Genomic DNA, 16,444 nt, shown 5'->3' on the forward strand with positions numbered 1-16,444 from the left:
CTGCATATCAGTCTGAGAACAAATTGCCTGCGGTCCATGGATGAATCCAGGATGGTGTAACTTTGCATATTGATGTTTTATTACCAATGTTATATATTGAAAGAAACAGCCAGGTAACCTTTAGACAGACTCTGGATAGTTTTTAGCTTTGTAGCCGTCCACAAACCAAATCTGTCCAGTAAAATCACTAAGCTCATTTTATTTACATTCAGTGACATGGAGAAAATACTTGTTAGCTTCCAGGACAGCATCTGCTAGCAGCAAGTGCCTAAGATATCTAGATCAGCGTTTCTTAACCTTTTATCATAGGGAAGCCTTGAAACAACAATTCTATTGATGCTTACCCCCTAATTACTTTATCCACAGCTCGCAGTATATTAGTGTGGTGGTTAGTGGGGGAAGAAGGCTCTTACATTGCTGGCCAGTATGAAGAATGTCACCATTAGAAAAGATCATTGGTGTCAGTGGGATATGATCATCCTGTATAAATATATAAACGGTCCATATAGAGAACGCTCTTCCCCATTATTCACTTTGAGATCATTACAAAGAACAAGAGGGCACTCTTTGCGTCTGGAGGAAAAGAAGTTTAAGCTCCGGATAAGGAAGGGGGGGGGGACACGGACATCATTGGGGGTGTTGGTCTGCATATGAGTTGCTCTTCCATAGTTAGCAATAGAGATAAAAGTGATGATTTCACAAAAACATTCTACTTTTATCATTGGACCAAAGTTTAAAAATTCTTTTTCACATTTCCCGCCGATATTTTACTGCATAATATGTATAAAACAAAGGACCCTTCTAATAATGATGGGTATCGCCCATGAACTGCTAAAGCAGCCAGTTGTTACTTGAAATCACTCAATCTTTCGATAAGAAAACAATGTCACAATGAGTTAGATATTTTGATGACATATACAAATACATTTTAATCCATTTATGTATCAAACGACATAGATTTAGAAAATTATTTCAAGTATTCTTTGTAATCACAGTGATGAAAATGTAAGACCAAAATGTTAAGGACAAACTTTCTCAGATGGAAACAAAAAAGAAAAAGAAAAAAGCATACGTACCAAATTAAAAATCACAAAAAATGCTTCAACGCATTTCCTTCATGTAATATGAATAGAAAGATTATCTTTAAAAAGTTATAAAAATTAAAATAAATTACATATTTAAGTACACTTTCCCTTCAAAGTGTTCTATAAAAATTCCGAACAGTGTACGATCCTTTCAATCCTTACGTGGAAACATCTGACACGAGGAACCCGGGGTCTGCGCTCTGTAGAAGCTCCGGCTGTGTAGTGTCTTTGGGTAATAACATTTACAGCTCAGGAAGTCAGTAGACCCAGCTGATCGGAACCCATTGCTGCTCCATTCGTAACTTCTCAACGGCTGCCTGGAGCTTCTCAAAGGCCTTGTCTAAGTTGTCATTTACTATGGTGAGGTCAAAGTAATGGTTGTAGGCTCTCATTATCCGAGCACTCTCATCAACCGTCTTCTTCAAATCGGTATCCTAAAAAATGACAAAAAACAAACTGAAGTTTTACAATCACTCATCGTCTTGGCATTAGTCTGAGTGGCCAAGGAAGACACAAGTATAATGCGAGTACTGTACCTAGCTAATATTTTTCATTAAAGCTGAGAAAACAGCACACAAATTATTAATTACTGCCAGATTTATTAAAGCTCTACAAGGCTGGAGAAGATAAAATATATTGAGGGATTAAGCAAGCCTGAAATGTATTTCTTAAAATTAATTTATTAGTTTGCAAATCTTTTCAATCTTGGGCCCGATTTATTCCAGGTTTGAATATCACCCAGCTTCTCCCATGATAGACTATCTTTTCTAGTGTTGGAGAGCTTTCATAAATCAGGCCCAATGTTGTACATGACAGTCTTTTTGGGCTTCTAGGTAAAGACTAATAGTCCTACAACAAAACTATTTACCAATGGGCAGTGTTTTTTTTTCAGAGCAAAAGCTCTGAAGTGAATGGACCCGAGTACACATATCTTTATTTAAAGGAGCAAACTCATTCACCAGAATTAAGTAAAAGTCTTTTTCATGCTGAATTTTAGATGTCTGGTTTGGGACACTGAACTGGGTTGTCTATGGAACCAGCTATGCTTTCAATGTCCGTTACAATAGGATATGACAATATTTTTGACGCACTTATTTATAGAATATGTGAACTGGATAATATAATTTTATACCATAAGCACGACAACCTTAGGGTATAGTATAGTTCACAATGAGCTTACTGAGACAAATAGGGGTCCAGTTATTCACTAAAACATTCCCTGGTGGAGAACCTTCCAGGTTCACACGTTGTTCAATGGACATAACTGATTCTCCACCAGGGAGTATTTCGGTGAAACGTCAGATTCCCTGCTTTATAAATAGACCTCTTATTATGTAACAAGGATATTATGCATGCACTGGGGGTATCAAAAATGTTATCACTGTATAGAATCACTTTAATCATCAAAATGGCTAAAACAAACAAGATTGTAGATATAAATAACTTTTTCCATGCAAGCTTTAACTTGGTGCAGTGTTGTCCCAAGTCTAGCAAAATAATCCAAAAACATTGTGCCGAGGGGGCACCTACAGACACATAAAAGCCACTACAGACAGAGTGCTCCATGTCAGCCGAGTGGTAGAATTCAGGGTGAAGCCTTTCAGCTTCTTTTGGCTAAATGTTTGGCTGAATGTTGTGAGCATGCTGGATGTTTTCTTTGGAAGGTTCTGCTATAGGCAAACTACATTCTGCACTGAACTCTGGCGCTAAATCAGAGCATGAAACCCCCACATTGCTATACTTTAGGTTCATTTTAACCCATTCTTGTGCTTTTGCTGTCTCAATGGTAAAGTAACAAGGTATCGGGAGTAGTTATAGGGAATAGGGAGTAGTTTATAGGATTAATAATGACTTTTGTCCTTCCTGATGTAACAGCAATAAAGAGGGGAACAGACACTTTAATAAGTTCCCTCAACTGAGCTTCCTAGAAACATTGTAGAGGCCATGTAAGGGTTCTTGTAGAGGTTTAACTCACTGACCATAAGTGCACATTAAAAGTTACAACCAGAACAGAAAGTGAAAAGTGAAAAAAAAAACACAAAAAGTAAAAGTTATTATTTAAAAGTTACACTCCCTCATATATTAAACATGTGCAATTTAATTGGGTAAAAGCAAATGTGGAATGAACTCAAAATAATCTGATGATCTGTCTCCAAAACATTTGGGCAGATACCAAGTATTTTTCGTTTAACCCCTGTGAAGTGTGCTTTAAATTACCTAGATCATACAAAAAAGAAAAAAAAAAAACTAAACTGCTTGCCACTGCTATAGTTCTAATACCACTTTGTAATGAAGCTGAAACAAAGGGCAATCAGTGATTTGCTGCTGATGTTACCGGGGCACGTTTATAATCAGTTGTAATTAAAATAGCAGTGACTTACAGTGAGAAGCTTTGTTGTGATTCCAGCATCCACCACGGCTTTGTGCATGGCACGCAACGTCTCCAACTCTGGAGCAGCGATAAAGACTACATATGGCATGAACTCAGAAGTTCGCAGTACTTTTAATGCCTAAGAAAAAAAAAAAAGTATATTTTTTTTGAGAAAAAACACACAATCCAAATATTACAAGACACAGCATGTAATGCTGGGTTTACGCACATTTTCTAGCTATTACAAGCACTACCAACCAGCTTCCAATTACTGACGAACATAAAAAAGAATAGGAGCATCTTTCCATTGATGGTTCATATATTTCTTTAAATAAATGGCATGAGTATTGCTAGGTGGCTTTGCTATGCTCCATTCAGCTGCCTGAAAATGTTTGACCAACATTAAAACTAATAAGTGCTTCTAGGTTATGTTTTTCTGATTTTACGGGGCTGCACTTTTACATGAGAATACAGTACAGCTCTTCTTTAACCACCTGAGCGTTACACTGAGGTCTAGATTTCTGTACCAAAAGCGTTACAGGTTTTCATGAATTTTTTTTTTTTTAAATTGTAGACCTGTATCTTACAGAAATATGTCCGAACAGATTATTTCTTTGAATGTGAATATGGTTTTCAAATATATGGCTCCCAGAGCTATCCTATTCTTGTCATTACATCACCAGGCTCCCAAGCTCAAATTGCAGCTAGTACTATTTGCATGGAGGTTGAATGCTCTCCCCTCCGGGTAATTCAGATTCTTCCCACATATCAAAACATGCAAGTAAGGTAATGCTTAGGTAGATCAATGATTTGTCCTAAAAAAAGGCTCGATTTTACTAGAGAAACAAAACCTTACTTATACATTTACAGAAAACATTTAAGGCAATATTTACCAAAGATCAATGAATGAGTATTTTGAAATTTTTCTTTTATTCATTTAGATGTTGAAAGAGGTGTAATACCCTTTATTAGGTAGAATTCTATTGGTGCCAGCATCCTTGTTTAGGAGTTTTCCAATCAGGTGACAAACACCAATACAATTACTTTCTAACGTAAGAAAGAGTTGGAACCTGATTTATTTTGTGTGGAGAATTCTCCCTTCTGAATTGATGATGAGTTTCGATTGGAATTCCACATTCCTAGCACATCCAAAATGTATCATTCAAATCAGCTAACCTTAGTTAAATCATAATAAAATGTCAAAAATTATTGAGATATTTTGTCAACCCTCATCTTCACCAGACAGTATAAAATAAGTAAACCACCAGCATTAGCAAAAAAAAAAAACGTTAAAAAAAATAAATCACCTGTGGATTAACATCCAATATACACGTTCGGCCAGCCATTACTACTTCGTGGATTGAATCTATTTTTGTGCCATAGAGATTCCCTTCATACTCGCCATGTTCCAAGTACCGTCCAGCTTTTACATCTGCTTCCATTTCTGATCTGCAGACAAATCTGTATGCATGGCCATCTTTTTCATCTTCTCTTGGCTTGCGTGAAGTGACTGCATAAAGTTTAGAGAGAGAAAGCTGCTCATTATATGTGCTTGTCAAATACCCCAAAAGCCAAAATCAGAAAAAAAAACATCAAAGAAATTTAAGCACAATGATTTTCATAGACACTTGTACTGCACCCAACACTCACTGTTAGTAAATTATATTCAATGGTTATCCTAAACTAAGGACGAAATAGGAATCATTCTATAAGTGTCTATGGTTCCAGCTATATGATTCTTTAACACAATTAGGGCTTTTTCTAGAACATGAGGAAACATAAGGGCAGAAGAAAAGGTAAGGGTGACTGTAGTGAATGAATGAGAAAATCACTAAATATGTGAAAGTCCGGGCCTGTTTGTGGCCCCCAAAGACTGGAGTTTGGCAGCCCTTTTATAGTGAATATTCCTTTTTAAAGAGGCAGTATATAGATTTCATCCAATAGGTGATGTATTTCTTTTTAATAATCTACTGATGAGACAGAATATATAAAACAATGGGGGAAAAGTGTATGTTTTTATTTTCTTGTTTCCCTTTTGTTGGTACAGGTTTAGCGTTAGGCCTAAGCAAATGGATCTTTTGTGCAATAAAACAAAATATCCAACATTTGGCAATTTTCCAAACAATCTCAAAGAAACATATAGACATTGTGTACCCCGCTGGCTTCATTGATTTTCCATCACAAGTTTCCAGAATAGATTTCATCTATTATTTTACTGTCAAACCCCTGTGCCGGAGGAAACCGTAAACAGTTTTTGACCAATTCAGCCTTTTGTTTTCTGTTTCGAACTCTATAAGTCTTGATCACGAATAAATGAATAACATATAGTATTATAAAGCACTGTGCTTCAAAAAGAATGATTATGTATTAAAATATTATAATACTGGTTTCCAATCTTTTTTTCTTTTTCTTTATCGCATTTAAGTGCTGCTAAATCACTGCAAACTTTTTGTAGGTTTTTATTCTGGTGCGTGCACTCCAGCGATGGAGGCATGGCAATTTACAGGTCAAGTTTCCTGATGGTGTTAACAGTAGAACATGACTACACAATGTTTGGTAAAAGTCCATTTGTAGCCTCTATCAGCCACACTCAAAGGGGAAGATTTGCTATAATATAGGTAACACATTTTAGAAACTTTTATTGTGCCCAGAGTGAAAAATGTACCTTAAATTTTCTCTTTAAGGGGAATATTATTAATATTTCTGACTGAAATATTACTACAGCCTTTTAAATGTCAATAGCAATCATTCAGTGGCCGAACGCCTGGTCCAGTGACATCTTTTTTTTTTTTTTTTTTTTTTTTTTTTTTTTTTTTTTACTATATGTGCAATTATTTACAGTATGGTAGCAACACTTATATAGCAAATTATGCCCATGGAGTGTTGCAAAATCGGTGCTCCCCTCTGTTACATTAACTTCTATTGTCACCTATTTTTCATTAAGGGTTCACAGTCCTAAGCTTCTTGATTGACCAGGCCCAGAATAGACATGTGCACAGGCATTACTCTGCCTCAACAAAGAATTTGCACAATGAGCTGGGCATATGCACTTAACTGTACACAAAAATGCATTAAAAAAAACAAATAAATTTAAAAAAAAGTCTGTTACCGTTTCTTGCCAAGTAAACAGACATGCACATGACCTTATTCATGTCCTATAGTACAATTAAAAACCCATGAGCCTTTTGCCAGTTCACTGGCTGCTCTTCCTTGGACCACTTTTGTTACCTACTAATCACTGCATACTGGAAACCCTGTACAACGCCATTTTTTAAAGATCCTGTTGTCTAGCCAATACATTTTGGCTGTTGCCAAAGTTGCTCAGATCCTTACACTTGTTAACTTTTCCTGCTTTTAACACGTCAAGTTCAAGAACCGACTCTTCACTTGCTGCCCAATATATATCCAACTCTTGTCAAGTGCCATTATATAAAAAAATGTAATTTACCTGCCTGCCAGTGGTTTTAATGTTTTGGATAATCAGTGCATACACATTTTCCAATGAGATTATATTAGCATTATTTACTCTTCCCTAAATTACTACCATGAAGACATTTGTCAAATGTAATGGTTAATTACCTGCACCTTCCCAGTCCCTTCTAACAAAGGCTTTTCTCTTCTCCTCCAAGAACTGACTGGGGATGAGACCTGCACTTCCACCTTCTTTTACATGACTGGCCTACAAAAAATAAAAAAAACACCAAGCATTATACACACAAAATATTATTAGTGAAATGCAGCCAAGCAATGCACTTTCCTCTGCAATGTGCCAATTCTCATTCAGCTTTCTACTGAAGGCAGCTGGGAGTTCCAGATGCTACAATCCAAAGCTTCTAACACAGCAGTTAAACATTTGACCAGCTAACAGAAGGAATCTTGAATGGTGATTAGCATCTCAGGAAAAACCGCAGGAAAACAAGCAAAAAAAAAAAGAAGCTGAATATATAATGAGACACGGAAGTGTGAAGAAATATTAAGCTTTAAATACTACAAAAACTGGGGAGTGACAAATTGATTTTTAAAAGACTCAAATAGAATATGAGGGAGCCCTAGAAATAACTTTCAAGTCTTCAGGGAACCCTCCTATATTTACTATATTCACAGATCCAGGGCTTGGAGTTGGGAGTCGGAGACAATTTTGGGTACCTAGAGTCGCAAAAAATGTGCTGACACCAACTCCTATTAAATTTAAATTATAATGGAAAAAAATACAGCAAGTTCAAATCGCCTATTTAACAAACAATAGTTATAATTAAGTACTTCTCTGATGGAAGAATAAATCCCATTGCATAGTTGTATTTCTACTAGTGTGAAGTTCAGCTGAGCTATTATACAACCTGACATTCACATTATTGTAATTTGGATTAAATACATTACAAATAGTGTTTTTGTTTTATTTCAGATATAATGTGTTTAACAAGTTCATTTGAGTGTAAACAAATGTAATGATATAGGTGTAGGTGAGTGCTATGGCCTGATGTGTGTTCAGGTGTCCTGTTTGCACTCTTCATATATGCTCCCATCCAGGGCTGAACATTAACATCAATTTGCACACCACCTAATACTAGGACGTTAGTTAAGTGGACCCCCCCTGGCCCTGGAGCCTCCCAATGCCCTGTTTTTAGCAGATGATCAGCAAACAAAGATAAAGGCAGCAGCGTCTGCTCAACTTCCTCCATCTGCTAAAATAGCTTAGAAGAACTTGGAGGAACAGCTTTTTAGATTCAACTGTAAGTGTTCATGTGTATTTTAATACTGCATGGCTGCTTGTGTGTACTATGAAAGTAGGCTTTGTGCATGTTTCTGGATAAAACTGCAGGGCTATGTGTATGTTTGCGTGTATGGTGCAGGAATTGTGTGTATGTTTCTGAGTAAAATGTAGGGCTCTGTGCTGTGTGAATAGTATATATGTTTGTGCATTTTTTGTTCAGAAATCTACTCGAGACCAAACACAACTAAGAAGATTCTTTATATCCGACAAAGTTACTATAACAATGACAGCAGAAAAATTCAAAAACCACAATACTGAAATGGTAGTAAAGAATAGTTTACCACTATCCTTCTCTTCACAGCCGGCCTTTTAGACCTAAATGGAGAAATGGCCAAAAAACTTGGTGTCTCTCCGGAAAGAGAAAGTATAAGGAAACTTATAATTGAAGAGGCCAAATGGAAAAAGAAGGTCTGAAGGGACATTTTGTCTTCATAAAAATGGATGCATGCACATGTCAGTCTATTATTTTGCGTTTAATGCTAGATTTGTTGATGAAAATAATAAAACAATAACATGAACCCTGGGAGTAAAGGACACTGAGGCACATCACACCAGTGACTATCTTCAGAAGTTAGTTACACATAATCATCTCCCAAAAGAAACAGTCGTGCTTGTACATTAGTGTCTTCCACTCCCCTTTCTATAGAACACAATAGCGTTGTGTGTACAGAGCTCAATCATTCATCTGTCACTGAAAACTATCAAGAAAGATTGTTTCCAGCAACACAAATTCTACATGTGTAGCCTAAGTGGGAGCAGTAAGCATGAAGCCTTCGCAGAATTTTACAATGCTGTCACTCCAACATGTTGCAGCCTGAAAAAAAAAATATCAATTTTATAAGAATGGGAAACTAGGTGGAGAGATGATGATTCATGGATAATAAATAGGAGTAAATGTGAACTGGTGACACAGCAATGTAGCTAAATCTAATCAGATAGCTGCCTGACTTGAATTTCATGCAATTTTTTTGCCTCAAAGTGTTTTTGTTTTTTACTGACAGAATGTAAAGTTGACTTTCTGCACATATCACCTTCAACTGCCCTCCATACTGCTTTAGCCTGTGCCAAAACCCTCTCCAAACTTCTATTGAGAAATGCTCCAAGACATATAGCGTAAGGCAGAACAATCTTTATTCTATGTATTTATTACAAACAACAAATAAGTTACAATGATATTTTAGGACTTTTGAAGAATTTCTATCTTAAACACTAGAGTGACACTAAAGTCAAAATCACAAAATGTATTTTGTTTTTTGTTTTTTGAGGTGTAATGACAGATACCTTCCTTCTCTTCTAAAATAAAATTGTGTTTGATTAGTCCCAATGAATACCTTACATCATTTTCAGAGAACAGCATGTCCTTAATGCCTGCGGCTACACAATGTAAGGAATCATAGGACTTTAAAGCTTTAAAGATTTTCAAGTAATGAGTAGATATGCACCAACAAAAGCTAATAAAATCACATCGTATACAATCATAGAAAAGAAACATAGAAAAATATGTAGTAATATTGTATAGTAAAAAAATATGAACACACAAATCTGGAGACTCAGCACTAACAAGAGAGTACAGCAGGAAAACTGCCGACACGTCAGGCACAGCACAACCAGGGGTACAATAATCTTTCAAGCACAAAGCTGTAATTGCTTTATTGATCAGAATGACAATGCTCGTATTTGCAAATAAACAACCAAAGTAGAAAGAACATTGTAGAGGCAATTGTGCACTGCAATACATAATATAAAAGTGAACGGGGATGGGGGAGAGAGAGTGTAGGAACCAGCAAATATTTTAAGGTGCTATGGAAGATAAAGAAATTACGAAAAAATGTAAATTTAGCTACACTGAATATACGATTCTTGCAGATAGTGAGAAAAAGAGCGTTGAAGGTAGATTTTTGTCATCCACACCACAAACTGTACAGTTAGTTTACATGAGCAGCACACATGACTATTACCAGAAGGTTATTACACTTATTACTTACCTGCCACCAGTTTGGATCTTCTCTGTTAACTATATGCAGTATTTCTCCTTTAGAAAATTTTAAACCAGCCTCTTTACAGGGAATCAGATTATCGTTAAATGGATTGTAATCAAAATGACACTTCACATACACCTAAAGGAAAAAATGATAACATTGTTTAGCAAAAACTTTACCATACTATTCATCATATATCAATATATTTTCTGAAGCAGGAATTTGAACAACAGGTAACTGGCAAAGAGGATTAAATGGCTATAATAAAGCAAATTGTAAAGAGGGTTGTCATTTTAATACAGGACATTTGTTATGATCTTGTCTACACATCAGCCTGATTTATGAAAGCTCTCCCAGGCTGGAGAGAATACACGTTCATCAGTGAAGCTGGCTAATCCAGCAAACCTGGAATGTATTTCTTCAGACATTTGCTAGCAAATGTTTTGAATTCTGAACTAGATTCATTCCAGGTTTGCAGGATAACCCAGTTTCACAGATTAAAGTATATCTTCTCTTGGCTTGGAGAGCTTTTATAAATGAGAAGTAAAGGTACACTTTTATTATTTTTATTATTTATATTTACTTTTGTAAAAAATAATACAACTTCACCGTAGTGAAAAAAATGGGCCACATTTACCCAGTGTTATAGTACCAATATTGTCACAATATTAAGGAGGTGTCACTGGGCTGCATCTCCAAGTGATAGATCACATGAACATTCATTCTTTATTATAAGTGGTACCTGAAATCTGACCATTTCTATACCAGCTGGGCCTTACAGTCTAAATACACAGAAGATAGTAACCAGTATGTGAAGTCAGGCAGCAAATGTCAGACAGAGACTTCTTAGGCAACCTAACTAGATTTAGGCAATGGAAGAAGCGTCACATATGATCGCACGTGAAGCAGGAAAACCTGCAAAGTTATCATTTGAAAAGACATTTTTTCTTTCAAAAAGCTAGGAAGGGTTGGACCAGAGGTAGGCAAACTCCAGTCTTTAGGCCAGATATGGCCTAGCCAGTAGTCCGTTCCGGCTTAACGTCCCGCCCCCTGGTCGATCCGGCCTAATCCCGGGCGCCAGGGATCGGCACCCCGCAGCTTCAGAGCTGCATGCGGCTCTTAAGCGTTTATGTTATTCCTTCCCTATTTACCGCAGCCGGCATTACCACTTCTGGCGCCGGGCTAGGGGAACATTCCCTCTCCTCATATGCATTGCAGAGGAGAGGGATTTCCCTTCAGGGGCGTTCCTGGTGGGGGGCAGAGCCATCAGCGTGGGACTCGAGAGAGAGAGAGAGAGAGAGAGAGAGAGTCCGGCCTAGTGTGCCTTCTTAACCTCCTAAAATGGCCTAGTAGCCAAAAAAGTTTGCTGACCCCTGGGTTAGAGGCTTAGTCAAATTTTAGTGCTTTATATATCTCCACTGGGGATCTACTGATCATTGTTACAGAGACAGAGAGTGATAGGAAATCTGAAAAAGTTACTGCTGTCACAAAAATAAGAGGCAAGAGTAAATCTTTCAGTTGAACACCTATTTTTATATTGTCATTGAAACATTTCCATTTATTTTAAAATTATTTTCTCCCACTTTCTGATGCTTTTTTTTAGGAAAAGAAGAAAAAGGGTAAACTACTTATCCAGTTACCAACTACAAAAAAACTAGACAGTTTCAACCCTTTCCTAGTATAGCTTTACATAGAACTTAAATCATACCATCCAGATTGCTGCATAGGCAGAGGTAAGTTTTTATAAATATTACATTAGTTGCAAAATCTCAAGTTCAAGTTCTCAAGGGAGCTAAAAATGAACACACTAAAGTGATATGTAATTTATAGTCATGGCATGACAATTTTATCCCAAATAAATTGTGAGGCCTACAACCAATTGCATCAGATTTGAAATAGCTGCCTAATATTCAACTAGTTTTTTAAAATCCTGGTACATGCTTGCAGGAAAAGACTGTATTAGATGTTGCTTTTTAAAATTCTATCTTCCTAAAGCAGTGAAAGGTGATAAAAAAAATTGACTGTGCTCATCTTTTCATAGTTGAACAGCACATCGATCGGTTTACAACACCATCTCAAACACTAGCTGCTTCAGTGATTGTTGACTTTTTATTACTGGCATGACAGGTTCAGAACCCACCGGCTTAACTATGCTGCATGATATCAAAGTGGAAACAGCACTGCAGGTTATCAGATCGTGAAATCTGACTAATGTACACACAAGCCATGTAAGACAGTATCTTATAGAACATATCTTAAAATCTACCGTCTTCAATACAGCATCTTTATAAAGAGGGCTGCATGCTTAACCAGAGCTGGTATTACTGGGTTCAGTTTAATACATCTGCAGAGTATGGTAGATTCGCCACTGCATTCTTGTCAAGAGTGAGTTATTGTGTTTGATTGTAAAGACCCTACTGACACATTAAGTCGGGATTATTTTCAAAAAAAAAAAAGGGGGGGGGGGGGCTGCATGCAAATTTGGATTTATTAAACCAACAAAATGGAAAGTGTGCATATTGATTGTAAAAAGATTACCACAGATTTTGTTTCTTAAAGCAGAATTACAGCTCAACGATGATAATTTGGGATCGGGTAATTGTATTGCGGAAGGGACAGGCAATATTCCTTCTGAAATAAAAAAAAAACATACTTACCTGCTTGTTCACCATCTTTTTTAAAAAGAAAAGAAAATCCAGGATATGGTAGGTATACAGGCATCCCTTGGGGGTGTTGGGACTGAATGAACTTCCCGCACACATGTGCGGTAGATTCATTATTCTGGCCTGGTCAATCCTGAAGACCGATGAACCAGAAACTAGAATAGAAGCCGCTATAGATGGAGGCCTGTGATGTATTAAAAAACTTGCAATCAGGCAGGTAAGGTTATTTTATTGCAGAACGGACATTGCCTTTTCCTTCTGTAATAAATTATCTACCTGGTCACAAAAGAAAACTTCAGTTAAAGTACAAGGACATTTAACTCAGATCCTAATGGGAGCGTTAACTGTTCCTTTTAACAAGTTGCTAGTATGCTTCAGCGAGTGTTATAAAACATTGCTGGCAGTTTGTTTAAACTGACAGTCAGCAATCTTACTAAGATCTGTTTAACATTGCAAAACTAGAAGGAATACCTTAAAATGCTTTAAAAAAAGTTGCCGCCTGAATTTTGCTAAGTTGACACCCATGAAAACAAGGTGAAAAAGGACTAGCCACATTTTTCTGAGGTGCCTTGTTGCAGAAGCTTAGCTTTTATGTATTTGCAAATATATACAACCAAAACCCTTTAAACCTAAATTGTTAGAACAGTTTTATTCGTTTGTGCTGGTAAATTTTATATTGATCATTTTAATTAATGCAGACTTTTGAAATTACAAAAACTGTTGTAAAGCCTATATGAGATTTTAGTGATTGAGATAAGATACATTTTAACCTGTAAGTTTAACACCAAACATAATGGCAGGTTAAGGCTGATTGTAACATTTCCTAGAGATGATGACATCCAGCAGAAAATCAGAACTTATTATCCGACTGAACTTCCAGATAGTAGTTTCCACCGATATGAGGAAGACAACATATAATTTTGATCAAGGGTTATTTCATATCTTACTTATTACCACAGCGATATACTTTACTAAAATATAAATTATAACATTCCTAGGCTGTAAGTATAGCAAGAGAGAACATAATTGCAGTCTTACATCTTAGTGGATTACAAGCTTCCACTGACTAATATACAGAAAGTTAAGATCACAAACACATTGGATGTTAGGAATTTAATTTTGAATGTCTAAACCCGTGTTTCTCAACCAGGGTTCTGTGGAACCCCAGGGATTGCTCAGGGTTCTTAAGCACTGAGCAATATATGTGCCTCTCTGGTCAGTTTAAGTGACCCCATTGAGGTTTCCTGAAGATCTGAATGTTAGTTCAAGGGTCTCCTCCATGTTAAAACATTTGAGAAACACTGGTATATAAACCAGCCTCTCTTGACCCTTTTAAGATGAGGGAACCCCTTGAAATAACCTTCAGGTCTTGGGAACCCCTGCTACCAAGCCCAACCTCACACTGGATGTACCAAGCCCAACCTCACACTGGATGTACCAAGCCCAGCTTTCGAGCATCCAGTATACAGCCCAATGCTTACCTTTGGGAGATCTCATAAGTTAAAATGTTATTAAGTCCTAATATTTTAGAACCCAAAGTCATGTGGAACCTGTTTCTGACAATCAAGTATAGCAAGTAATATTTATGGCTAACTAAAGAATCTCTCCCCCATAAAAGACATCTTGTTGTGGAACAGTATCCCTGTTAAATGTAATGGTTCCAACCATCTGCTTCTAATTTACTGTAACTTTATTTAATTTTAAAGTGAGCAACGATTGGAGGCATGGGTGTCAAGACAGATCCACTTCCAACTGGTATTTGATGCTTCAAAACACATCATACACTCGTACAATACTCTTACGCCATTGTGTGCTGTGATGAGTGTTTATACTGAAAGAAGAACATAGCTGGATTGTGAAGAGATGTTTTTATGAGCTTTGCTAGTTTATCAGCTGAGAGGAGCATGAGTGTACGTAGCAATCATTTGGTATGTACACTAGTTACCCCTCATAAAACTCACAAGTGTTTGCAGTATAGTGAATAAAGCAAAATCCCCTCACAAGCCAGCTTTTCAAAAAAAATATTTACCAGCTTTTCAAAAAAAAAAAAAAAATACATACATTTACAAAATTAGGTCTAATTACTACAAACCTAAATTGCACAAAACAAAAAAGTCATCTGGTAGTGCCTTCGAAGTTTGTTTTCTAACCTACCATCCTGTATTTAAAAATGCATGAGTACCATTTGTCTGCATTTGTCTGTTTAACTTGCATCAGCTTGCATGTGTGTACCATTAATACCCCATAAACTGTGAACTATATTTACTATCAGTTTATAACTTTCCAAAAAAAAATAAAACATTTGAAAAAAAAATTTAAAAAAAGTGTAGAATAATAAAGTGTACCTAGAAGCAATTCAATTTGGTATCTAAAAAAATTCAACTTTAGTGTCTGCTTAAATATTGCACACAGGACCCTCTCTTTTCTTGCATCACCTAAACATGAAATGGCCATTTTACACAGCAATACACATAAGTAAGTACAGGTGTACAATGGAATTTAATTGTACTTACTGAAATCTTGAATTGCATAAATGTGTAAGAAATACAAAGTTTTCCATGAAAAGAGCCCTCCTCAGATAACCATCTGCAGATGCCCTTATTAGTGCCAAAAAAATATTCAAAAACTTTTTTTTGATGTATAAGTCAACGATCAATAATGAATACTTCTCAAAAGGAAAATACATACTGAGTGATAACCAGCTCCCAGGAAAAAGATGAAAGGTATAAAATAATTGAAGTTCTCCTATGTGAAACTGACCTGCTGAGGGGTAATTGTGTCTTTATAGCTTGGAAGGATCTTAAGTGTAACACTACCACTAATACTCTTGAGCAGCTCTTGTAACTCTTTTGGATTGTTTCCTACTTCATGGCCATTAACTTCTTTAATGATGTCTCCCACATGAAGAAGGCCTTGTCGGTCGATCATTCCTCCGTGGAGTATTCGAGCAATTACTAGGTTATGATTTTCCACTTTAAATGTCACACCCTGTAAAACACAAAATATATGTCTCAGATCATCACCCAGTTATTAATCATCATAACTTATTGGGTACTAGGGAGGTATTAGGAGTAATTTGCTAGGTACACCTGTATAAGACAAATATCTGATTAGCCAATCACATGGCAGCAAACCAATACATTTAGGTATGTAGGCTTTCTCAAAACAACCAGCTTAAATTCAAAGAGCTAATATTGAACAGCAAATCATACTTTCACTTCGTCCGCACTGAAAAGGTACAAATGGTGTTCTTCACTGCTAGGAGTGGCACCCAGTGATGTCTCCTGCTTCTACAGCCCATCTGCTTCAATGAAAAACATGTTGTTCTTTTAGAGATGCCCTTCTGGAAACCTCAGTTGATCATTTAAATTATTGTTAGTGGTTGTTTAAATGATTGTTGCCTTTCTATCACAGCTCAAACCAGTCTAACCATTCTCCTCTGATCTCTGGCAACAACAAGGCATCTTTGACCAAACAACAAACAGATGCTCAGTCTGAACTTCAGCAGGTAGAATGGTATTTACATGCCTAACTGGATTGAGTTGCTTCCATGTGAACAGCTTAAATGGTTATAT

At 36.6% G+C, this 16,444-nt stretch overlaps 1 protein-coding gene across 1 annotated transcript in view; it reads right to left on the bottom strand.

The window, feature by feature from the left end:
- Positions 1 to 896: 896 nt before the first annotated feature.
- The window catches only part of PALS2 (protein associated with LIN7 2, MAGUK p55 family member), a gene marked incomplete in the record, with an annotated part of 54,773 nt that continues 39,225 nt past the window's right edge, over positions 897 to 16,444 (bottom strand). Inside the window, 6 exon segments of the mRNA XM_072413380.1 lie at positions 897 to 1,519; positions 3,467 to 3,595; positions 4,764 to 5,014; positions 7,036 to 7,135; positions 10,213 to 10,344; positions 15,630 to 15,857. Coding sequence (XP_072269481.1) covers positions 1,343 to 1,519; positions 3,467 to 3,595; positions 4,764 to 5,014; positions 7,036 to 7,135; positions 10,213 to 10,344; positions 15,630 to 15,857 — 1,017 coding nt within the window.

This window comes from Pyxicephalus adspersus, chromosome 5 (genome assembly GCF_032062135.1).
Source record: "Pyxicephalus adspersus chromosome 5, UCB_Pads_2.0, whole genome shotgun sequence".
Classification (NCBI taxonomy): Eukaryota; Metazoa; Chordata; class Amphibia; order Anura; family Pyxicephalidae; genus Pyxicephalus; species Pyxicephalus adspersus.